We start from the raw sequence: 26,920 nt of genomic DNA, 5'->3' as shown, positions 1-26,920 counted from the left end.
ACATAACATAAGAGAAAATCTAGATGACCTTGGGTTTGATGATGACACCAAAAGCATGACCCATGAAAGAAAAAATTGATAAGCTGAATTTCATTAAAATTAAAACTGCTCTGTGAAAGACACTGTCAAGAGAATGAAGAGACAAGCCACAGACTAGGAGAAACTATTTACAGAAGACAAAGATAATAAAGGACCATTATCCAAAATATACAAAGAACTCTTAAGACTCAATAATAAGAAAGCAAACAACCAGATTAAAAAATGGCAAAGACCTTAAAGAGACATCTCACCAAAGGTGCTATATAGATGGCAAATGAGCATATGAAAATATGCTCCACATTTTATGTCATCAGGGAAATGCAAATTAAAACACTACTGGGGGACTTCCCTGGTGGTCCAGTGGTTAAGACTCCGCACTTCTAATGGAGGGGGCACAGGTTCGATCCCTGGTCGGGGAACTGAGATTCCACATGCCGCATGGCGCAGCCAAAATTTTTTTAATTTAAAAAAAAAATTCACAACACTGACACACTGAATGCCGATGAGGATGTGGAGCACCAGCAACATTTGTTGCTGGTGGGAATGTAAAATGGTACAGGCATTTTGAGACAGTTTGGTGGTTTCTTACAAAACTAAACATACTCTTACCATACTATCCAGCAATTGTGTTCCTTGATATTTAACCAAAGAAGTTGAAGACTTTTGTCTACACAAAAATCTGCACACAGGTTTATAGCAGCTTTATTTATAACTGCCAAAACTTGGAAGCAACCAAGATGTCCTTCAGTAAGTGAATGGATTAATAAACTGTGGTACATCCAGACACTGACAATATTATTCAGTGCTAAAAAGAAATGAGCTATCAAGCCATGAAAAGGCATGGAGGAACCTTAAATGCATATTCCTAAGTGAAAGAAGCCAATTTGGAAAGGCTACACACTGTATGATTCCAACTATATGACATTGTGGAAAAGGCAAAATTATGCAGACAGTAAAAAGATGAGTGGTTGACAGGGGTTGGTGTAGAGGAAGACATCAATAAGTGGAGCACAGAAGATTTTTAGGGCACTGAAAATACTCTGTACAATAATATAATGGTAGATACATGTGATTATACATTTGTCAAAACCTACAGGCATTTTGTCTATTATGCTAGAAAACTCCTACTTAAATCTTTTATTTTAGCAGACAGTCACTTTTATTTTGTTTTATGTTTTACACACAGGTCTTGGCCTACTTTTGCATATTTCTAATGCCAGTTTAATTTTTGTGGTGTTGTTTTGGTCTGTTTGGTTATCTGGGGTCACCAGGGCTTCTATTTATCCCTGACCCTGTTGCCTGAGCATGTGGAAGCATTTCCCTAGGTCAGGTTTCTGCGTAACTCTCAGTGGGAGACAGGTATGGCAGGACACTCCTATTGGAACCCCCAGCTGCCCTGGTGTCTCTCTGTGGGGAAGGAGAGACAAAGAGCCTTCTAGAACCAGATACTTTCTGTGGTTTCATTCCTCTTGTCTGTTCCACCCTCCCTCCTCAGTATCGCTAGGTGAAAGTAGGGAATTTCAGGCCCAGTGAGGAAGGAGATTGCTTCTTTTGTCTACTATCGTTGGTGGGTCTCCTGATGATTGCCCCTTGCCAGTGGTGTTGAGCTCATCTGATGTTAGAGGGACTCCCTGTGGGCTGTTATGTTAGGATCAAGAAATGCCAGGACTGGGGCCACTTCCTCCTTTGGGTAAAGAGGCATAAGATACCCTGCCTCTCTGTAGTTCCCAGGGCCCAAGCCAGTTTGCTTTCTTTTTACTGTCTTTCAGAGTTCTCCCTTGGTTGTCTCTTGCATTATTTCCAGGGAGGGTTTATACTTGTGCTTAGCAGGGAGAAGCAAGGAGACACAGATCTATGTCATTTTGTCCAAACCAGAAATCTCCCTCAAGATTTAAGATTGTAAAAGGGGCCTAAGAGAACTATTGGCCTTAGAAAAGGATCTGCTTCCCATACGATTTGGAGGAATACCAAAGAGCTCCCTACCCCAAAATCCAGCCTACCACTGTACTTGAAATCCTTAGTACTATGTAAACATTTTCCCAAGGGATGTTATAGGGGACAATACTTTGGGTAACACTATAGAGGCATTGGCTCATCGTAATAACTGGTTATTATCCATTGCGAAGTCAGAGTATAGAAGCTTTCCAGGGTGGAACATAAGACTGTCAGGCAGGTATTAGAAAAGGTCAAGTTTAAGAGGTGCTCTCTATGCTGCAGGGGGGCTAGAGTGAGAACGCTAGCTGCCTTCCAGGTTGGGACAGGATGAGGATACAAAGATGGTGGGAAGATCAGAGGAAATAGTACAGAAAGACAAATTCCTGGCCCCCTTCCCAAAGACGACTTTAATTTTATTTTTTCTTAATGACAGTGGTCAGGCAAAAGGAACTCAGGGAATTAACAAACATTTTGAAAATTTTAAAGAAAAAACAAACAATTGTACTGATTACCCCTGGTTTCCTGGATTCAATAGCCATGTTCTTTGTCACAGCCAGGCCATCTGGTCCAGCTGCTTCTCTGTCAGAGTTGGCTGTTTACATGGCAACCAATGTCTTGATGAATTGAGAGAAGTGTTTTAGGGTAGACACCAGTGCAGCACCTTCTAACTCCATGCAGTTTTCCCTTTCCCAATGTTCTCCTCCATATGTGTTCCTGGTTCCCATAATGCCTATCCCAAAAACAAAATTGGCCTGCAGAAATCAGCTACATTTTCTGATGGAAAGTTCACTGGAGAAAGCTAAGTGACTCTCTCTTGCCCTCAGAATCCCATCTAATTTCTCCTGGAAGTTAGCCAAATCCATCTGTGGCTATGCCCAAATAGTGACTTCCAAATGTCTTTAAAGCATCCAAAATTAAAGGTATAGAATGGGGGTTTGGTGGCCATTAAAGTTCCCATAAACTTTCCCCTAAAAAGGGGACTTTGAAGATATTATTTGGCCATCATTTTTGTCCTCTAGTTTATGTCCCAGTATCTATTATGGGATTGGCTAATGGTAATAATTTGTGATAGGTAAGGCAAAAAAAGAACAAAAACAAAAAACAAACCAAAAAAGCCTTTAAGGGCTACCCTCGACAAAGGTGCCTGAAGGCAGAGTAAACACAATTCTCACACAAGGTAAGCCATGGAAGAAGCCTTGATGCCTATCAGCTAATATATGTTGAGCACCTATTTTCTGCCACAAACAGTGCTAACACTGGGGAAATACTAATGAACAAGACAGACACAATCTCTGCCTGCCATGTCAATGCATGAGGAACCATTAATAGTACAGACCAGAATGGAGGCAAATGAATATCAAGGATTTGGGATTTTCAAGATATTTTTAATAGAAGACATATAAATATGTAAATTGAGATCTGTAAAAGCTCAACAATATCACCTCAGAATAAGTATGGTAACCTTCAAATCTACTGTGAGACAATATATTTTTAAGAATACGACACATTGTTCTGTAAATAGGTAACAATTGGCAAGGCAATATTTCCAGGCCATTTTTATTGCCCTGATTCCCAATACTCAGCACCATAATCAATCCTTAAATTCTGAAGAAAAGACAGTTTTCAGAAACTGTCCATCTCTAATATAATGACAATACACTTCAGAGCTGAGTTATATATTTCCAGATGAACTTTAAAAAAATGTCACATCATTCAATTAGTGCACACTACTTAAACCTCTGAGACCACTGTCTAGCCCAGCACTGTCCAATAGAACTTTCTGTGATGATGGAAATGTTCTACAGCTGTGCTGTCCAATTCAGTAGCCATTACCCACATGTAGCTATGGAGCACCTGAAATGTGGCTAGTGTGACTGAAGAACAGAATTTCTTATTTTATTTAATTTTAATTCATTTATATTTAAATAGCCACATGTGGATAGTGAACTGTACAAATTTAGTCTTAAACTGAAAATGATTTTGTGTGTGTCAGGAAAAAAAAAATGTTCCCTTCCTTTGGATTCATTTAGTCTAAATTGAGAAATTATTTAAAAATTGAAAAAGTCAGAAAAAATCTCCACTTTGACAAGACTGTGAATAAACAGCAAAATAAAGATTAGTACCTGATTTAAACAAAACTCAGAATTGCAATTTCACTCACTGACCTGGCTGAATTAAAAAAAACACCCCCCCCAAAAAAAAAAACACATACATGGTTGAAATATGTGTGCCTGCTTTTAAAAATCAGTGCGTACTATTAAAGGAAAATAATCCAAGTTGTATACACTTGAGTTAATCAACACTCTAGAAAGATTTTAAATGCCTCATGTTTTGGTAATGATTGTTCATTCATCTATTTAATGCCTACAATGTGGAAGGCATTTGCTTGTAGGGGGATTATTATTCTCCTAATATACCAAATAGCCCTATTTGACTTGATGCATTTGAAGTGATTTAATTTCCAGCAACTTCATGTAAAATTGCTTCATTTTTGAGTTAGGGAATAATATAACCAAATGATCACTAACTTTATGGACCTGACTGCAAAACCAAAGTTCAAATATATTACTGCATTAAAATGCATAGCACGTACCTTCCGAGAATGGAAACAACATTAACATATCTTTCCAACAGGTGACTAATATATATTACAAACATCTAAAATGATATGCTTGAACTTTTGCAGAAGACATTTATGATTAACATTATTTTCCTGAAGTGGAATTTAACCTAACTTCCTTAGAAGTCAGCAGAAAGGTTTTCATTAAAATAAAATCTCTCATGCTTACCTGTACAAAAAATTCATTGTATATATGTAAGTGAAAATCATTTCTGGATGTTCGGGGTTTGAGGAGGTAATCCACTCTTTTATTTTTCCACCTTTATTCAAATATGATTTACATATAACATCGTGTAAGTTTAAGCTGTACAAAGTGTTGATTTGATATATATTTCAAAATGATTACCACCATAGCGTTAACTAACACTTCCATCACATCACATAATTATGTTTTCTTTTTTGTGGTGACAATATTTAAGATCTACCCTCTTAAAAACTTTCAACCATATAATACAGTATTGTCAATTATAGTCACCATGCTGTACATTAGATCCCCAGAACTTATTCATCTTCTAACCGGAAGTTTGTACCCTTCGACCAACATCTCCCCATTACCGCAAACCCATCACCCCTGGTAACCACTGCTATACTCTCTGTTTCTATGAATTCAGGTTTTTGTTTTTAGATTCTACATATGAGTGAGATCATACAGTGTTTGTCTTTCTCTGACTTATTTCACTTTGCATAATGCCCTTAAGGCCCATCCATGTCACGCATGGCAAGATTTCGGAAGGTAGTTAATTCTTTCAGTAAACCTTTCCTATGTGCCCACTATGTGCCAAGCACCATGCTTGACAGCAAAAATGTGACATTCTTCCTGACCAGGAAACAAGTCCAGGTAGGACATCAAATTACACATGGATGGAAACATCATCAGTTACCTCACAGCCATTTCTGGACCAACTGATGGACACTACTAATGCCAGGCATACATTACTGAACTCTTTCTTTCTCTGACTTCCATACTTATGTAAGCAAACAATAATATATTGTACCATATTTCCATTCTATCTACTAGACTGACACTACCACATTTTGCTTTGGGCCAGCTAAATTGTATATGTACACTATACACCAACAAAACCAGTTATACAGTAATTTAAAAACAAAGGCTCTGAAGTATTTATTGGTCACTCTGATTGGGCTTTGTTCCAAAAGTCATAATCAAGTAAGATCCTGACATCATCTAAGTAAGTTTTAAACAATAAAAAAATGTATACAAGGTATAAACCCAATTTTGTAATGTAATACATACACTTGCAAAGGAAAAAAATAAGAAATTCACCCAAATCTCTGGTAAGATTTCTGGTGACTTTGATTTTCTTACTTATACATTTCCGTATTTCCAACCTCTCTACATTACATTTATAATCAGTAAAATTATATATATATATATATATATATATATATATATATATATATATATATGTTTGTTAGAGTGAAAAACCACTCTTGCAACTGTTCTGAAACTGGCACCTAGTATAGGCCAGAGAAAGGCGTCACATAGGGAAGTAGGTGTTGACTACAGGTGTGATTTTTAGAGGGCTAATGCAGAAGGCCCAGGGGCGACCCAATTAGCTAATGACTGGAAGCTCTTTAAAAGGAACAAAGACTTTCACTGTCTAAAGTTAAGGTTTAAAATGAATATCCCTGGGGGAAAGGGAAAATAGTAATATATGTTCCCACCAGGATGGAAATTGAGAAAGGCGGCTTTTTCCAGCTCTAAGTCCTGGTTAGATCACTGGATAAATGCAGTATTGCCTTCTGGTGACTCCATGAAACATGTTTGTTTAAACAGTAACGAACATTTAGAGAACTATTACTAAATACCATATAGTTTTGAAAAGTAACACTTTTTTCTGATTATAAAAATTGTGTAATATTCTTTGTAGAAACCGTGGAAAATATGAAAAAGGCAGAGAATAAGATAAAAAAACATCTATAATCCCAGCAGCTGGAGGCAATCACCATGAGCAGTTTGGTATATAACCTTCTAGTAATTTATTCTAACAATGTGGGTATATCCTGCTTTTTCACTCAATATTTTATCCTGAGCATTTTCTTATGTCATTAAATATGCTTAGTAAACCTCATTCTAATAACTGCCTAATATTACTGATGGCTTAAAAATATCATTTCTTGGGTAAACAATCTTGTTGTATCTACCATGGACCTAATTTATCATAAGAACAGATTCAAAATGTATCTGGTATTTTAAAAAACTAGCCAAGGGTTTTTTCTGAATTAGTGATCTCTCCTGGGTCTACCAACATTAACATTTTGACTCTAAAAATAATTTTGTTCCACTCAAACCCCCTAAAAACACCCATACTGTGCACAATGATAAATCACTCACATATTTTCCTAAACACAGTCTTATGCTTGGAAAAGGACAACTCTTAAGAAATGTTAGATAGTAAAAGCACGGCAGGCACTCCCAGCCAGGCTTAGCAAGTCAATCAAAATGAGTTTGAGGGAAATGCTCAAGTAAAACAGAGAAAAATGTAGCCTTGGCACAAACTTCAGCTTCTGAGTAAATTCATCTGTTCAACTTTCAAACAAAAAAAAAAGGAAGATACTGTGATTTTCCTGTGAAAAAAATCCTAATTCAGAAACTACATAAAACAATTCTATTTACAGGCTGAGCCCCCAAAATATCGGCATGGCACATATTTGCTAAGCAAGATTTACGAAAATTATTTTACTCAGCATACTAATCATAGTTCCTTTTAAGCATAGGAGAGGAATAGTCTATGTAAAAGTTTGCAATTTCAGTTTAAAAAGAAACTCTATTCCCAATGATCTTTGGTCGGTTGGAGATTCTTTCCTTACCTGCAAGGCAGTTTAGGATCAGAAAGACCTTCCAAGATGTGAACACCATCGTGCCAAGGTTTGCTGAGCGCAGCCAGGGTCCAGTAGCTCGCTTGGGCTAGGCTGAGTCTCAAACTGGCTTCTTCAGTCACACCGAGGTTTGCCAGGCTTATCTGCTGGCATAACCAAGCAAACAAGCCTCTTCGGGCTTACTTATTGGGTACAGACCTTTCTCAGAGCAGATGTATGTTTCTTTGAAACACTTTTCATGGGGCGTGTTTCCTTGACATATTTGCTACTGTGTTAATAATAAACCCACGTATTTAAATTCTTCAATCTTACACAGATTCTCTAAGTTTTACTGTTTAAAATCAATCTTATTGAAAAGTTATACTTGGGGGGAAAAGATATAATTGGAAGAGAGCCTATATAAATAAAAGTTGACAAGGCTACTTAATTTCAAATACTTCTATAAAAGTCTCAGGGCATTGATTCACTAACCTTTTACATATTAAGTTAGCAAATTGGTGCTCTAAGATTTTCTCAGGGGACAGGGTTCACAGGAAGGGCACAGCGGACATGAAGTAAGAAAGCATTCATTTTTATGTGAACAAACTCTGGACATGTCACACTTTTGTGAAGCCCTAGCAGTAGGATGAATTGCATGCTTTTGTCTTCCAAGTTAGAAACCCTATAGCATTTATTCATCCACCTAATTTTGCAAAATCAGGTGAATGAATAAATGCTTTAAGACTTCCATTGGATGAGTCTGAATTTCTGCAGAATTAGGATATTGAATAGGTACTACAGAGTTAACTTGGAAAGGGGGTTCACTAGAAAGGAATGGCAGGCTGCAGAGATGAGAGGCCTTCAATTGAACATGAACTTCTAACAAAGTTGCTCTCATGCTTACGTTACCCTGAGATACATAAGGGCCTCCTCTGGCTATTCACCTACAAGCTCTAAATGCTGGTGTTTCTGTCTCTACAATAGTTCTCAGATTTGTCCCTTCTCCAGTCTGCTGCTTCCATCCAGGTCCAGGCACGCAGCTCCTCGCCTCTAGCCTACTGTAGCAGCTTCCTAAATGGTCTCCCTGACTCCTTTCCCCTTCACTCCGTGTAGCAGCCACATGCCAATGCTCCAATCTTGATCACGCATCTTCAATGACACCATTATGGACTCTTTCATCAAGTCCAAAGTCCTTATTCTGGATTCCAGCCTTCCAGGCTCTGGTCCTCACCTCATCTGAACTTAAGTCATGTTAAATCATCAGTCACATGAAATATGTGCAAGTTGCAGTGAGATGTTTTATGAACTTTAATTCACAGGAATTATTTGACACCATCTCATCTCAGCCAAGCCAATTTCCCACTGCTCCTCAGAGAGCCATTTTGCTCTCATCAGGTATGATACCTTCTCGAAGCCTTCTCTGTCCATGTTCATGTCTGATGCCAAACTTTGGCTTCAGGTGAATTCCATCACTACGTAGAACTTTCTCCTCCCTCCTTTTGCTATCTAAGCATATTCTTAGTGCAGATCAGTCATGCTGTCCTATGTGAAAGTTTTGAAGAGCCCACAAACCGCCCCTCTCTGGGCTCCCTCTTGGATAAATCTGTATTGTACTTAGATCCAATACCCTACAGTTGGCACCTGATTACTCTTCAGTAGTCTCCTGTTTATTAATGGGGTCTCCCCTAAATCCACTGGCTGTGAGCCCCTCCAGGGCAGGGACCAGGTCTTATACAAGTAGTTCCCAACTTAAGAAAGGGCATGCCCCAAAATGTATTGGTAAGCTGATTGTTTGGATCCAAGAGTACACATTCCTGCTAAAGCAATGGTATAAATGATGTCTCATTCCCAAACCTGCTCAGAGCATAGTCTAGCACTGGCTTGAATTCTGGGTGCTGGGCAATGTAGGGTAAGGGAGGAGAAGAAGGGGCAGCAGGTGGCAGAGAAAGACCATTCCTTTCCTTTCCCAAGACACAGGTTGAGCACAAGGCAACGTTTTTTTCCCAAATAACTATTACATGTCTTTGTCACCCACCTTCCCTTCTGCCCCCCACCCTCATGGTCCACTGGCCCCTTGTGTACCTAGGCTTCCCTAAGAGAGGGTCTTACTCCCCCAAAATCCTGTGCGGCAAAATTATTGTTTTCTTTCCAATCCTATTCCTCCAAGAAACACACTCCCTCCTCTGTATAAGCAGGTATCAGCTCCATACTAGGAGGGAAAAAAATCAATTGCCATGAACATTCACCAACCTGTTTACACTATTGAAAATAGAATGCTTGTCTTCCCCCAGATAAATCTCTGAACAGGAGTATCAGGCAATGAATAAAGAGAAATGGTCTGAGGGAGGTTTCGCAGAGGAGAACAACTTGTAGGGCAGCTCTTCTCAGCCTTGGTTCTGCCTTTACCTCTGAGCCACCAAGCCTCCGAGAGACCCATAGTTTTCATAATGGCTCCTCTGGAAGTAATACTGGCTTTTCCAGTGGTGGGGAGCTGGAATGGGGAAAGACATTTCTGAGTCTGGTGTTTATCAGCTAAGGACTTCCTGTGTTTCCTTCCATGCACCATAGGTGACTATAGTAGGGTGATTATATAATTAATCATAAAACCAGGACAGTTTTGAGAGTGAAAGTGGTGCTATTAGCAATTACATGAGACAGATAGTGTAAACCATGACAGTCCCAGGCAAACCTGAACGTCTGGCCTCCTGCCCACAGGAGAGTGCTAAGCACAAAGCAGGTGCTAAATAGGAGCCTGCTAATTAATTCAGTATGTCCAAGGTGATTGGCCCTGAGATGTGGAGTGGAGGGTATAGCTTAAGGCTATTGCCAAAATCCATCTGCACCAGAATCTCTCATACAAACACAAAACACTCTAGAAAATTTTAGTAAAATGCTTACACTGTTGCTATGTGGGAACTAACTTGGACAGGTAGAGCTCTGTTAAAATAAGAGATAATCTAAAGTTTCCACTTTGGACTGAATTTTGATGTCATTGACTATTGCTCAGAAGAAGCGAGTCATTAACTGGCATGTGAAATATTATCAAATATCTTGCACAGTTTTACAGAGCTTTACAATTTTTAAACTGCTTTTCCATTTTATCTTCACAACTGATAATAAAGTAGGGCAGGTATTATCTACATTCTCTATATAAGAAAACAGAGGCTCAGAAACGTGTCTTTCCCAAGGCCACAGAGCACGCATTAGATGTTGTCCCTCCCGTCACGCTGCACAGTGTAACTATATCGTAACAAATATGCCACTGTTTTCAGAATTCTTCTCTGGGAACTTTCAGAAATCCGCAGTATCTGGACTTATCCCTCAGTTTTTTATACTTAAAAATTACAAAAGTAATACATTTTGACTGTAAAGGGATTTCAAAGAACAAAGAAGCATACAGAGGATAAAAAGAAGGTCTCTATTCTCTCACCCACATGGGTAATCTCATGCCATTTTCACAAGCAATGGGAGTTTTGCATTTTTCTCAGCCTTTCTATGAATTTATACACATGCACATGAGGTGGGGTTTTTCTTTTTTTAAGGTAATCATAACATATGTATTTTTCTATTAAGTTGGTTGTTTTCCCCCAGAAAGCACTTTTGTTATCTCTTTATGTCACTATGTACAACTACATCTATAGATCTACCTTATCCGTTTTAAGGCTACATGGTATTTCATAGTATGAATGTACAATACCACAACTTACTTTACCATTCTCCTCTTGGTGAATTCTTAGGTCATTTCCAGTATTTCACTATTATAAACAATGGTGAAATGAACATCCTTTTGCTTATATTTCTGCCCACTTATGTGATTATTTCTGTAGATTAGGTACCTAGAAATGGAATTGCTGGATGATCAAGGGGTCTGAACATTTTAATTTTGGGCAGATTATGAAACATTGCTCACTAGAAATTCTTTACAAATCTACACCTCCATTAAGAGTGTATGAGAGTGCCCGTTTCTCCACAGCCTTGTCAACAATGAAATTTATCAGTCTTTTAATTTTATTAGTATCATGGATGAAAACTGATATTGCATTGTTGTTTTAATCTGTATTTCTCTAATGAGGTTAAGCCTCTTTTCATAGATTTACTGGCCTAATTGGTGTTCCTTTTCCTGTAAACTGCCTGTTTTATGACCTTATACCATTTTCTCACTGAGTTATCTTTTCATATTGTAGAAGTACTCTTTACAGTTATGAATCTTAATCTGAGTTTGGTACATACATTACAAATATTTTCTTCCAGTCCATCAATTTTTTAAAAAATTTGTCTTTTACTATAAAGAAGTTTGTATTTTGTCGTAGTTAAATCTAGCAATTTTTTTCTTTGCAGCTTCTGAGTTTCATGTCTTCTTTAAGAAATCCTTCTCTAATCCAAGACTATAGAAATATTATTATATAATGTTAATATTAATATATAATATTATATTTTCTTCTAGTGTTTCTATCATTTTGTCCCATCTTTCAGTTATGGCAATTCTCTCCTTCCACTTTCTTAGGCCAAAAGCCTTTGTGTTATCCCTGACTCCTCTGCTTCCCTCATGGACCACAACTAATTCATCAGCAAATTCTTCTGGGTTCGTGTTCAAAATATACCCAGGCTCTGACCACTTTTCCCACCTTTCACTGTTACCATCTGAGTCTGAGTCACCAGCATCAATTGCCTGGCTCACTGCAATAGGCCCCTAACTGGTCTCCTTGCTTCGCCTTTGTCCCCCTTGTCTATTCTCACAGCAACTTGAGTGATTCTTTTCTATGTAAGTCAGATTACGTCTCACTTTTGCTCAAGATCCTCCAATAGTTCCCAACTTCTCTTGCAGTAAAAGCCAAAGTCTTTAAAATAACTTAGAAGACCCTAAGGTGATCTGCATCACCCATTCCACACCTCTCCAACCTTATCTCCTACCATTCTTCCCTCTCTCACTCTGCTCCAGCCACCTGCTCTTCTTGTTGACCTTCCACACCAGCCAGGCATGCTCCCACATTTTAGGGCATTTTCACTGGCAGTTGCCTCTGTCTGTGACACTCTAACCCCAGATATCAACAGGACAAACTCCCTCATCTTCAAGTCTTTGTTCAAATGTCAGTTTTCAACCTCTCCCTTATTAACAAAATTTAAAACTGCAGCTCTCCCCAATCCAGCCCTCCCAGTCCCCACTAGCTTTTCCTTTTTCCATAGCACTCATTAACGTCCAACATACTATACAGCTTACTTATTGTTTACTTTTTCACCCAACTAGAAAGTAAGTTTCAAGAGGGCAGGAATTTCTGTCTGTTTTACCAAGGGCCTAGAATGGTTCCTTACACATACCAGGTACTCAATAATTTTTTGTTAAATGAACAAATTTGTGAATCTGGATTTAATCCATTTGGAATTTATTTTTCTGTATTGTGTGAGATAGGGTGAAATATTTTTTTAATGCCCTAATGTCCTAAATTAGAGCAAATCCTTACCCTTTAAGGGAATTTTCTCTTTGAAAATAGCTAGATCATTTGAGGCTAATTCTAATAGTTAAGGTAGGTGATCAAGTTCAGCAATGTTGTTTTGTGGTCAAGAAATGAGGCATAATTATAAGGTAATGAGCCTGCTGTCTTCGTGTGGCTTGGGAGCTGGCTCAGAAGTCAATCTCAGGTTTCCAAAAGACAGACCAAGGCCATTCTTATGGCACCATTATGAGAGAGAGACAAACAGACAGAGACAGAGAGATCTGGGAGTAAAGCTTTTCATATATATATGTTTAAAATTTTTTATTTTATTTATTTTTTATACAGCAGGTTCTTATTAGTTATCTATTTTATACATATTACTGTATACATGTCAATCCCAATGTCCCAATTCATCACAACACCACCATCTCCCCACCCTGCTTTCCCCCCTTGGTGCGCATATGTCAGTTCTCTACATCTGTGTCTCTATTTCTGCCTTGCAAACCTGTATATCTGTACCATTTTTCTAGGTTCCACATACATGTGTTAATATACGATATTTGTTTTTCTCTTTCTGACTTACTTCACTCTGTATGACAGACTCTAGGTCCATCTATATGTCTACAAATGACCCAATTTCGTTCCTTTTCATGGTTGAGTAATATTCCATTGTATATATGTACCATATCTTCTTTATCCATTCATCTGTCGATGGGCATTTAGGTTGCTTCCATGACCCAGCTATTGTAAAAAGTGCTGTAATGAACATTGGGGTGCATGTGTCTTTTTGAATTATGGTTTTCTCTGGGTATATGCCCAGTAGTGGGATTGCTGGGTCATATGGTAATTCTATTTGTAGTTTTTTAAGGAACCTCCATACTGTTCTCCATAGATGCTGTATCAATTTACATTCCCACCAACAGTGTAACCGGTTCCCTTTTCTCCACACCTCCTCCAGCATTTGTTGTTTGTAGATTTTCTGATGATGCCCATTCTAACCGTTGTGAGATGATACCTCATTTGTAGTTTTGATTTGCATTCTATAATAATTAGTGATGTTGAGCAGCTTTTCATGTGCTTCATGGCCATCTGTATGTCTTTGGAGAAATGTCTATTTAGGTCTTCTGCCCATTTTTTGATTGGGTTGTATTTTTAATATTGAGCTGCATGAGCTGCTTGCAAATTTTGGAGATTAATCCTTTGTCCGTTGATTCATTTGCAAATATTTTCTCCTATTCTGAGGGTTGTCTTTTCATCTTGCTTATAGTTTCCATTGCTGTGCAAAAGCTTTTAAGTTTCATTAGGTCCCATTTGTTTATTTTTGTTTTTATTTTGCTTACTCTAGGAGGTGGGTCAAAAAGGATCTTGCTGTGATTTATGTCACAGAGTGTTCTGTCTATGTTTTCCTCTAAGAGTTTTATAGTGTCTAGTCTTACATTTAGGTCTTTAATCCATTTTGAGTTTGTTTTTGTGTATGGTGTTAAGGAGTGTTCTCATTTCATTCTTTTACATGTAGCTGTCCAGTCTCCCAGCACCACTTACTGAAGAGACTGTCTTTTCTCCATTGTATAACCTTGCCTCCTTTGTCATAGATTAGTTGACCCTAGGTGTGTGGGTTTATCTCTGGGCTTTCTATTCTGTTCCATTGATCTATATTTTTGTTTTTGTGCCAGTACCATATTGTCTTGATTACTGTAGCTTTATAGTATAGTCTGAAGTCAGGGAGTCTGATTCCTCCAGCTCCGTTTTTTTCCCTCAAGACTGCTTTGGCTATTTGGGGTCTTTTGTGTCTCCATACAAATTTTAAGATTTTTTGTTCTAGTTCTGTAAAAAATGTCACTGGTAATTTGATAGGGATTGCATTGAATCTGTAGATTGCTTTGGGTAGTATAGTCATTTTCACAATATTGATTCTTCCAATGCAAGAACATGGTATATCTCTCCATCTGTTTGTGTCATCTTTGATTTCGTTCATCAGTGTCTTATAGTTTTCTGCATACAGGTATTTTACCTCCTTAGGTAGGTTTATTCCTAGGTATTTTGTTCTTTTTGTTGTAATGGTGAATGGGATTGTTTCCTTAATTTCTCTTTCTAATCTTTCTTGTTAGTGTATAGGAATGCAAGAGATTTCTGTGCATTAATTTTGTATCCTGCAACTTTACCAAATTCATTGATTAGCTCTAGTAGTTTTCTGGTGGCATCTTTAGGATTATCTATGTATAGTATCATGTCATCTGCAAACAGTGGCAGTTTTACTTCTTTTTCAATTTGTATTCATTTTACTTCTTTTTCTTCTCTGATTGCCATGGCTAGGACTTCCAAAACTATGTTGAATAATAGTGGTGAGAGTGGACATCCTTGTCTTGTTCCTGATCTTAGAGGAAATGCTTTCAGTTTTTCACCATTGAGAATGATGTTTGCTGTGGGTTTGTTGTATATGGGCTTTTTTATGTTGAGGGAGTTTCCCTCTATAACCACTTTCTGGAGAGTTTTTATCATAAATCAGTGTTGAATTTTGCCAAAAGCTTTTTCTGCATCTATTGAGATGATCATATGATTTTTATTCTTCAATTTGTTAATATGGTATATCACATTGATTGATTTGCATGTATTGAAGAATCCTTGCCTCCCTGGGACATATATATTTTTTGATAGTTGAAGTAGTCAACATGGGAAAATCAGAATTTGTTGGACTTCCTTATACACTATTTATGGTTTTGTATGATTTTTAAATTTTTGAATTATATTTAGAAGGGCACCATCTAGTCAGTGCTTTGAGTCTAAAGATTTCAATTCATTCCTGTTGGAATGGTTCTGAAGTTGTTTCAAAAATTCCTTGTGCAATCACAGCACCATTGAAGCTTCATTGCTTTTTCTAACTGCCTGCCAGGCATCTCTGCTTAGGTACCCCCCCCTTCCTTGTTCATCAAACTTTACCTCACACATATCATCCTCTGTTTCCATCCTCTGTGCCACTTCCCAGCCACTGTTGCTGGTGCTCCCGTTATAACTCTTCGTTGGAGTATTCGTTGACTTCTACTTTTATTCACCCTTCCAATCCACCAGTACCAAATCCTATTGAGAACATCTTTATAGTCTATCTTCTTCTTTCCATTGCTTGTCTTACTCCAGTTCAGTCACTGTTATCTCTCATTTAGATGGTTGCAGTAGCCTCCTAGCCCATCTCCTGGCCTCAAATCTTCCTCTCAAATCCATCTTTTAAAACCCTGCCAGATAAGTTTTCCTAAAGTCCAATGTAATCATGTCATTCTTATAATCAAAAATCTTTCATGACTCACCATCACCTTTTTGCCAAGACATAAACATTTTTATCTGGCATCCAATAGGTACCCAACCTACCTTTCCTGTCTATTTTCTGCTGTTTGTAACACCAAAGAATGTCAGAGCTGGCCGAAGTCTTACAAGTAGTCTCCAAACAAAACAAAATACTCTCTGTTCCCTGAACATATGCCTCACTTTTCCACCCCTGTGCTCTTACAAAGCTATTCCTTCCTTCTAGATCACTCACCCCACCAAGTCTCATAGTCAAATATCTACTCATCCTATAAGCCTCATCACAAATGCTAACTCCTCCATATATTGTCTCCTGATTCCCATATGATGTGATCTCATCTTTACAGCACTAGTGAACACCATTTGCCCAGCACTTAGAGGTTAATGCAGCTACTCATGTACTGGTCTTCTTCCTGCTTCTAAGAATGCAAGCTCTGAAGGAGGATAAGGACTGTGTTTAGGTGATTTCTCTCTCTTTCTCTCTCTCTCTCTCTCTCTCTCTCTCTCTCTCACACACACACACACACACACACACACACACACACACTCTGAGATTGTTATGGGCCAGGCATTATGCTAAGTTCTTTATATGTATTATATCACAATCTTCTTCAAAGCTTTATGATATATAGGTAGTATTATTATGCCCATTTTATAGCAGAAGAAACAAGCACAGGGGAATCAAGCAATTTGCACAAATCTCACATATAGCAACAGATAAGACTCAGGACTCATATTCTCATCCCTCTCAACTGGCTTCAAATATTCCTGTTATATAGCTTGCATCCTATTTCACATGCACAGTTAGATGGTCTTTTGCCCTCTTCAGTGGGCAGTACCTATTGGCTCCTGTTCCCCCTCCCCATCCTTTACTGCACACATCTACTGAGCAGCCATGTTTATCTTGCTTTACCAGTTCCCTGCTGTGAAATGGCTGCCAGTCATCCTCCTCACAAGTAAAGCTGTTGTTGGTCAAAACCTCAGTCCCTGGTAACCACCTATGGCTGAAAATGAGGCTCAGAGAGAATTTTTCCAAAGATTACATAAATGCCCGAGACAGGACTTCAGCCCGAGTCAGCTGGCTCTGGGACACGTGCTCTTAACTCATGGTAGACTGTGAGTTAAAGGAACCGGCCTAGTAATGTTTGGTGAATTCACTTTTTCAAGTTCATGGTATATCAAAGTGACTATTTGAAAGGTAGCATTCATTTGGATGTGCATGATCTCGTATACTTGTTGATAAACAAATCTAGAATAACATCAACATCATCAACAGCAACAAACTTCCTTATTCCAAGTTAACACTGAATTGCCTTAAAAACAATAAAAAGAAGTGGCACGTAATTCTACAATTCTCCACACCAGGAGGCCGGGAGTCCCAAACTAGGGATTCCAGAAAGGGAGACTCTCAAGTAAATTCCGTGATGGTGTTATTCAGTGAAAGAGTCCTCCTTCTCCCTCCCATCCCTGTGTGTAAGGACAGGAATTTACCTCGACACTCAACCCTGTGTGAACTTGCAACCCCTAAATATGCTCTCTGAGCACCTTGCTGAGAACCCTCCCAGAGGCCTCCAGAGAACGGCCAGCAGCAGCTTTCAGTAAAGCTGTGAAGCAAGGGCACGTCAGGAATATATTTAGGTAGGACTATGGAGGTTCCTGTCATGTCGAATTTGGGAAATCTTTGTTTCCTGTCCTGGAAGGAAGAATCATGCAGAAAGTTCTCCTTTGGTAAGTCGTGTTTTAACAAGAAGTATGAGTCAGCTTGTGTTGAGTAGCCTGGGATTGCTTACCTAGCGATAGTAGGGAGGCTGGAAAGAGTTAGTACCAGGAACCCTATGTTAACCGATAGTGTGACTCAACCTGCTGTGTACATTAATGTGTTTGGGGAAGCCTACTCCTAGGCAGTTTGTGTTGACGCACTGTATAAACTCATGTCATAGGCTCTGCTTCGGAAAAAAAATGCATGTATGTGCAGGCGCAAGCACACGCACATGAGCGCACATACAGGCACACACCTATCCAACCCATAGAGGTCTCAGACCGTCCAATTCCTTCGAGTTGGAAGGGGTCAAGTTTGACTTGAATCCAGAAAAATCACATTCTAATTGTACAACTGCAGGGCCCTGGTTTGGTTGGTTGGCTGGTTGTTTTTTAGCCAGTCTTATTCAACACTTCCTAAAATTGCCATACCTGAGTGAAATTAACCCTAAAAATCAGAGGTCCTTTTGGAGCCAAGAGATTGAAGAGTTTCACAGCTGCAGGAGGTGATTAATGGTACTGTGACATAGTAATGAGTTGCCAAATGCTGAAGGCTTACTAGCCAATAGGCCCCGCGTTAAGCATTTAATATTCATTGTGTCTCACACTAATCCTATGAAGGAAGTATTAGTTATGCTCCTCGTTTTACAAATGAGGGAAATGAAGTTCAGAGGGATAAAATGAGCTTTCATTGGTCACACACTTTGTAAGTGGTAGAGCGAGGCCTTGAGCCCAAGTGTGACAGCTCCATAGCCCATGCCCTCGCCAATTATGTGATGTGACCTCCCAGCTGTGAACAAGGGACAGTAAAACACATAGGTAACACAGCTCCTGCTTGCATGGCTCACACTCTTGCTGGGAAGACAGGACAAATACACACCAAACAGGGATTGATGCTAAGAAGTACGAGATTATGAAAGCCCACATTATGCAATACAGAAAACAAATAAATACAAGTACAGAAAGCAGAATGTGGGCCACTGCAAGGGATGGTGGTAAGCCCCCAAATCTTCCTTGCAGAATGAGCTCCATGGGATCCACCTGGCAGGAGAGAGGGATTCTGGGAGGATTTGAGTAGGATTTTTGAAGGTAAAGATCTATAATGAACAATGAAAAGAGAGAGGTAGTGTTTCAGAGGGCAAGAAGGACAATAAGGCAAGAAGGTCAGGTTGCTTTATGGAAGGGCTGGAAAAAAGGTCATTGGGAATATCTAAAAAAGAGTTGTTAAGTGGAGGTCAGGCATGAAGGAGCTTACAAAGAAGATAGATGACAAAAGCAGGAAAAATGGCAAAGGTGTCAAATTCTGTCAGATTTGGTTTAAAGCAGGGAAGCAAATGAAAGGCCTGTTTTTGTGTTTGCTTGTCTGCTTGTTTTTTGTCCTGCATGGTGTTTTGTTTTTGCTGTTTATAGTGTGCTCGTTTGCTAGTTTTAATGAGGCAGCATAGCAAACAACAAAGAGCACAGTCTCCAGAGTCAGGCAGCTTGGCTTTAAGCCCGGGCTCTGCCACTTACCAGCTGAGGGACTGTGGGTAAGTTATTTCAATTCTTTGTGCCTCATTTTCCTCACCCATAAAATGAGATAAAAGAAGACCTATCTCGTGAGATTGTTATTGCTATAAGAATCATACAAGTTATTATTTGCAAAGTGCTTAGAACAGTGCCTACATATAGTAAGCACTATAGATGTGCTTTTTGTATAAATACAAATGTAACTTCTTTTTTTTTTTTTTTTTTTTTTTTTTTTTTTTTTTTTTTTTTTTCGGTACATGGGCTTCTCACTGCTGCGGCCTCTCCCATTGCAGAGCACAGGCTCCGGACGCACAGGCCCAGCGGCCATGGCTCACGGGTCCAGCCGCTCCGTGGCATGTGGGATCTTCCCGGACCGGGGCACGAACCCGTGTCCCCTGCATCGGCAGGCAGACTCTCAACCACTGCGCCACCAGGGAAGCCCTGTAACTTCTTATCAACACTGAAATATGTGGGAAATTTCTAAAATCACTGTGTAAAGATCTTTCTCCTAAAACAACTGGTAGATGAGGCCATCCAGGCAGATTGCAGCATGGCACCAACTGAGGACAGCTGAGGAGTGGCTGATGCCTTCACATGGGGCTCACAGTTCCCGTCACCCCAACTGCTTACACCTGGCCTACCTCACGTGCTCTTGTGACTCCCGGTTTAAAGTGAAAGGGACATCCTGATTCCTAATAAGCCCCTATATTTACAAAGAGAGCTCATAAAGGAAGATATTTGGGCCAGGATCCCAGGCCTGGCTGAGCTCACAGGATGCTCTCACCCTTAGAGTCTAAGGGAAGTATCTGTCCTCCTCCCCAGCTGCAGTCCCTCCTTGGCCCCAGGTGTTGGGCCACTGGGAGGCACCAGCACCCCCATCCCCAAAGCCTCCTCCACTGACTCAGATCTTCCTGCCCAGTTCAGCACTTCTGATGGGAAGGACTTAGGGCTCCCATAATCCTTTGCAGCAGCAACTGTGTGGGAAGCACAAAGCTGGGACCAGCAAAGCAGGAATGGGTACGCTTCCCCTGAGTGACCAGGCCTTGACAAGTTATGTCCTCCTCCTATGCTCGTTTAGGGGATTAAACTGTGCCTCAAGGTCCGAAAGCTCCACGACTCAGGAAGAATTTACACAGCAGCTAGCCCCAAACCACGCTGCGAGGTCAACCAAGTTTTCCTTCAGAGCCACCATCCATTGTAGCATTCCCAGGCAGTCAGTTTCCTAGTGGTGCCTGGCTCTTCGTGTGCTGGAGCTGCTCAGGACCACTCAGTGGAGACCTTGGCCTGAACCACCCCCAGTGGTTTTCTGACAGTCTTGAAGCTGGTGTGTCTCTCGCTCAGAGGAGATGTTCTTTCCGCCCTCCAGGAGCACGATTGAGTGACTGAGTCCTGCTTGGGTGGGGTGGGTGTGCAGGCCTGCCGGCTCCCAGGTGTCACCACCTTTGCTTGTGAGGAATGATTAATGGTGGGAATGTCAGGGCATGCAGGAGAGGAAAAGCTGTGGGAGGAGATAACTGGGGAAAGAGACCTTGGGGCTTCAGTCAAACCCCGCTGCTGCCACTGCCTTTGAATAAGCACCACGGCTATTACACCTGCATGCAGCTTCACGAAGAGGGCCACAGGAGGCCCACTACCAGGGTTAGAAGTCCCGTTGCCCATCATGCAGGAAGAGTAAAGACACAGACATGATGTGACACCTCTGGACCACTGAGTCCAAATCCTTCATTTCATGAAGCACCAACCTCGCCCTGGGTCTCACAGCTCCTTGTAGAGGTTGAGCAGGGAGTAGAACATAGGTCTCCTGGCTTTTGGTATGACTTCCTGGGAGAGGAAAAGGTGTAGAAGTGGGAAACTCGAGACTTGTTCTAAACACCCACGTATCTGATGAATAACAGCTCAGGAGCCCTTTCCAGCTGGGCGGAGGTGCACAGCCTGGTCCCAGCCCCAAACCAGCAGGAAATAACTCTGGCCAATCTCCACTACTTCATGACCCTCCCAAGGCAAACAGTGCCTGGTCTCAGGTGGGACCAGCATCTGAGAGCCTTGCGGTAAAGACTCTGGGTAGAGAGGGCACTAAGAGAAGCATGTGTCTCTGGGGAAAGCTGTTTTGACCCATGCATATCTCCTAGGCGCTACCACCACACAACCCAGCAAGTCTGAAATTCCTTACCCCATTTCTCAGCTAAGGCTTTGTGCTCAATGGGTGGTCGAGGAGGGTGATGATAACATGGTCTAGCCCTCCGTTGCCTCTCTGACCTCCCACCACTCTCCCTGCTCACTCCTCTGTAGCCACTCTGGCCTCCTTGCTATTCCTCGAACATGCCAACCATACTCCCACTCCAGGGCCTTTGTACTTACTGTTCTCCTCCAGCTATCTGTATGGTTTGCTCCCACCCTTCCCACAAGTCTTTGCTCAAATGTCACCTTCCCAGAGATCCCTTCCCCAACTACCCTGTCTAAAAGTGCACCTGTCACCCTCTAAGGCCTTACCGGCTTTTATTTTCTCCTCATGGCATTTATCACTATCTTGCATTATATTACATATTTTGTTTAGTGTCTTCCCACACTAAAATATCAGATATGTGAAGATAGGGACTTTGTCTGGCATGTTCATTCCTGAATCTCCATCACCGAGAACAGTCCCTGGCACATAATGGGTGCTCAATAAATATCTGCTGGATAAATGGATGAGTGGCTAGAAAGGGGACTTCATCTTTTTCTTGGTGTGTGGTTACATATAGCAAGTGACATTGTAAACACATATTCATTCCATTTATTCATTCATTCAAATATGTCCCAGGCACTGTATATTCAGGCTAGTGGAAAAGAAAGATGTGTAGACAAGGAATGACAATACAGTGCAGTAAGTACTACCCAGTGTTTTTGGAAGCACAGAGAAGGAGCTGGTGAAGGCTTGCTTCTTAAAGGGAGGTGGCTCTTGAAGAGTAGGAGATGTTAAGAGAAGAAAATTGAGGTGAGGATGTGGAGAAGGGCATTTCAACAACATGTGCATGAACATAGAGGCCCATGTGGAGAACAACTTTACTGTGTTGGGCCACAGAGTGGCAGGGAAGGAGAGATGTAGGGAGAATCAAGGCAGGGGATGAAGCAGAGGTGCTAGCTATAGGGTCTTGCCTGCTGTACTAAGTACAGAGTTAAGCCTTTAAGTCAGAGGGGACAAACTTGTCAACCATGGAGAGACCCAGCCGACAGATGTATATAGATTGAGCTACAAACTTATTCTTTTAAATGTAGTAGCCAATATTTTAAAAATTGAAGTATTTCACATAAAAATCCAGAACTTTAGCTTTTCTTGAAGTATCAGAATATCACACCCAACTAGCCCACATGGCTATGACTGTCAGCATCTGAGCAGTTGTCCTCATTAAACAGGGCTTTTGCTCTCCAATTTGTCAGTCCCCACTCAGCCTGCTTCACTGATTATGTTATGGCTGATCCCCCAACCCCTAGTATGGCCAGAAAGTGGCAAGGCTTGGGGTTTGAGTCTTTGTCCTCAAAACCCACACTCTTACCCAGTACCCGATTAATGCTTGGCATAAAAAAAGACCCTCCATAATACTTTATTTGAAGAATGAACACATTCATACCACTGTCTCCTACTAGAAAGTCCTTCCCACTGTCTCTGCCTAGGCAAATCCTGCCCCATCTCTCAGCCCAGCTCAGATACAGCCTCCTCCATGAAGCCTTCCCTGATTTCATGTTCCTCACCCAAGAGATGTGACCTGTCCTGTGGCTATGGGGTGGAGGATATGAAGGCAACAAACCTGGGGTACAAGGGCATATTGTGGGGAGCACTAGGATGGTTCGAGCTGTGCTGTAGGGGGAAGGAAAAACCTGAAGTTTGAACTTAAGAATCTGTGTACCTGAGTGGAGAGTGCATAAATGGTGGAAGCTGAGAGACAACTGTGAAAGAAGTAAAACAGATCCCAGTTTTTTCCTTGCTTGGAACATTGTCTCTTTTAATTTCTCTTCTTGTTTTCTTTCTTTTCTAGCCCTCTGTCCCCTGTACCTTAACTGGCATTAGAGAGTTAACAGAGGACCCACAGGCTTACAAAAGACAGCTTTCCAAAGAACTGTTCTGAGAGCAGCCAAAATGAGATTGCACCAACAATGCCCAGAGAGTTGCCATAAACCAGAACAATCGCCAACCATTCCAACTTCAAGTTGTGCGGCACTAACAGTTAAAGAAAATTGCAACCTGAGACAAGACCACAGTCCTATAACCCTCTCTTCTGCTCGTCCTGTAAAAACCCCAATCCTACTTCGGCTCAGGGAGTTACCTGATGCTGAGGTGCTCCTGGATGCATATCAACTGAATAAGTCTGTAACCTCTATTTGAGTCACTTTAACTATTTTTGACAGTCTGGTGCTATGACTCGGATTGGGTCTGGATAACCCTTGGGCCTACTGAGATTCAGCTACAGACAGAGCAAGCTGGGGAACCTCTTCCTCCCTTCTTGGAAGCCCCTGGTGGATCGAGTGGTAAGTCCTGTTCCCACTCATGTTCTTTCTGGTTGCATGCAAGTTGCAGGCTTTGATTCTCTGAAAGGGTTAACCCATTGTCTGACTGAAGTCACTGCCTCTATTTCCTTTTCGTCTTTTGAGTTTTCTGGCCTTTCAGGTTCCCTGGGAGCAGAGAAAGGGATGATGATCCTAAGGTTGAGCAAGGCCTTTCTTTCTTCTTCTACCTTGATCTCTTTTATTATGGGCTGAATGGAGTGACTTTGAGGAAGACAATTTTGTTTTGTTTATAATTTTTATTCTATATTGGAGTATAGTTGATTTACAATGTTGTGTTAGTTTCAGGTGTACACCAAAGTGTTTCAGTTATACATATACATATATCCATTTTTTTTCAGATTATTTTCCCATATAGGTTATTACAGAATATTGAGTAGAGTTCCCTGTGCTATACAGTAGGTCCTTGTTGGTTATTTATTTTATATATAGTCGTGTGTATATGTCAATCCCAATCTCCCAATTTATCCCTCCCCCCACCACTTTTCCCCTTTGGTAACCATAAGTTTTCTAAGTCTGTGAGCTTCTGTTTTGTAAGTAAGTTCATTTGTATTATTTTTTAGATTCCACATATAAGTGATATCATATGATATTTGTCTTTCTCTGTCTGACTTACTTCACTTAGTATGACGATCTCTAGGTCCATCCATGTTGCTGCAAATGACATTATTTCATTCTTTTTTATGGCTGAGTAATATTCCATTGTATATACGTACCACATCTTCTTTACCCATTCCTCTGTCGATGGACATTTAGGTTGTTTCCATGTCTTGGCTATTGTAAATAGTGCTACAATAAACATCGGGTTGCATGTATCTTTTCAAAGTATGGTTTTTTCTGGATATATGCCCAAGAGTGGGATTGTTGGATCACATGGTAGTTCTATTTTTAGGTTTTTTTTTTTATTATTATTGGGGTATAGTTGATTTACAATGTTGTGTTAGTTTCAGGTGTACACCACAGTGGTTCAGTTATGCATATACATATATCCACTCTTTTTTAGATTCTTTTCCCATGTAGGCCATTACAGAGTGTTGAATAGAGTTCCCTGTGCTATACAGTAGGTCCTTGTTGGTTATCTATTTTATATATAGTCGTGTGTATGTGTCAATCCCAATCTTCCAATTTATCCCTCCCCCCTTTACCCAACGGTAACCATAAGTTTATTTTCTACACTTGTAACCCTATTTCTGTTTTGTAGATAAGTTCATTTGTATCCTTTTTTAAGATTCCACATATAAGCAATATCATATGATATTTGTCTTTGTCTGACTTACTTCACTCAGTCTGATGATCTCTAGGTCCATCCATGTTGCTGCAAATGGCATTATTTTGTCCTTTTTCATGGCTGAGTAATATTCCATTGTATATATGTACCACATCTTCTTTATCCATTCCTCTGTTGATGGACATTTAGGTTGCTTCCATGTCCTGGCTATCGTAAACAGTGCTGTAATGAACATTGGGGTGCATGTATCTTTTCAATTTATGGTTTTCTCTGGATATATGCCCAGGAGTGGGATTGCTGGATCATATTGTAGCTCTGTTTTTAGTTTTTTAAGGAACGTGCATACTGTTCTCCATAGTGGCTGTACCAGTTTACATGCCCACCAACAGTGTAAGAGGGTGCCCTTTTCTCCACACCCTTTCCAGCATTTGTTGTTTGTAGATTTTTGGATGATGGCCATTCTGACCAGTGTGAGGTGATACCTCATTGTAGTTTTGATTTGCACTTCTCTAATATTAGTGATGTTGAGCATCTTTTCATGTGCTTTTCGGCCATCTGTATGTAGAGGAAGACAATTTTGAACCACCGTGGTCCATTTGAGACTCTTGGGACCCGTTGAGACTTGAGCCTTAGAATAAAAGGAAACAAGCTGGCAGCTTTCTTTAACTGTTAGGGAGAAGCTGAGTAAAGAAACAGTACAGAAAGATTCCAATCTACCGAGTCCTCTCTTAAAACAACCTCAGCCTTCTCTCTTCCCAAAGACCTTCTCCTTTCTAACTCTGTGACTGCCCCTTATAAACCAATTCCCTCCTGGCCTTCCTCCTCTCTTGCTATCTGTCTTCTGCTCTGCCCTCTTTCTCCTCCTCTTTACCTCTCTTAGCTTCCTCTCACCTTTAGATCCCTACCTTCAGAACTCTCCAGATATGCGCAAGGCATAGAGATAGGAGAAAGTCTTTTCAAGGCAATCCCTGAAGGTTTTCCCTCTTCCATTGACTGAGGAATAATTCAAACCTGTCAACAAGGGTGCAATGAATTTGTCTTTCGGGATCAATTAGAAACCACTTTTAAAGAATATTCAGGGTTGGGCATTAATGCTAACTGCTTTACAATGGTGCGTTAGTTTCTGCTTTATAACAAAGTGAATCAGCTATACATATACATATATCCCCATATCTCCTCCCTCTTGCATCCCCCTCCCACCCTCCCTATCCCACCCCTCTAGGTGGTCACAAAGCACCGAGCTGATCTCCCTGTGCTATGCGGCTGCTTCCCACTAGCTATCTATTTTACATTTGGTAGTGTATATATGTCCATGCCACTCTCTCACATTCTTTGTTAATGGCCTTAAGCCTGAAATATCAGATATTCAGAAGCACAAAATAGCCTGGCAGACTACACCCATTGATGAGTTACACTTTGTGTCCAGGCACTTTTTTGTTCAGCATTTTGAGGAAAGCATAATAAACACAGAGAAAACCGCACACTGCAAATTTATCTCATTATGACTTAAACAGCTTGAAGGAAATAAATGGCCCTCCACAAATACAACACAGATAGACATGCATACTTGTAGATATTGCAAAGAAAATGACACTGGGCCTGCGAATGTCCCACTTTGGCCAGGAAACAAGACACTCAACTAGGGTTGCCAGATTTAGCAAAATAAAATGCAGGAAATTTTGAATTTCAGATAAACAACAAGTAATATCTTAGCGTGAGTATGTCTCATGAAATATCTGGGACACA

At 40.4% G+C, this 26,920-nt stretch overlaps 1 protein-coding gene across 1 annotated transcript in view; it reads right to left on the bottom strand.

The window, feature by feature from the left end:
* Nucleotides 1–7,475, bottom strand: part of VSIG1 (V-set and immunoglobulin domain containing 1) — a gene marked incomplete at both ends in the record, with an annotated part of 34,177 nt that extends 26,702 nt beyond the window's left edge. Inside the window, one exon of the mRNA XM_079728095.1 lies at nucleotides 7,427–7,475. Coding sequence (XP_079584221.1) covers nucleotides 7,427–7,475 — 49 coding nt within the window. The remainder of the gene's footprint in view (nucleotides 1–7,426) is intronic.
* Nucleotides 7,476–26,920: the final 19,445 nt, after the last annotated feature.

This window comes from Hyperoodon ampullatus, assembly GCF_949752795.1.
Source record: "Hyperoodon ampullatus genome assembly, chromosome: X".
In the NCBI taxonomy this organism is placed as follows: Eukaryota; Metazoa; Chordata; class Mammalia; order Artiodactyla; family Ziphiidae; genus Hyperoodon; species Hyperoodon ampullatus.
This window is presented reverse-complemented; position numbering and strand designations above follow the sequence as displayed.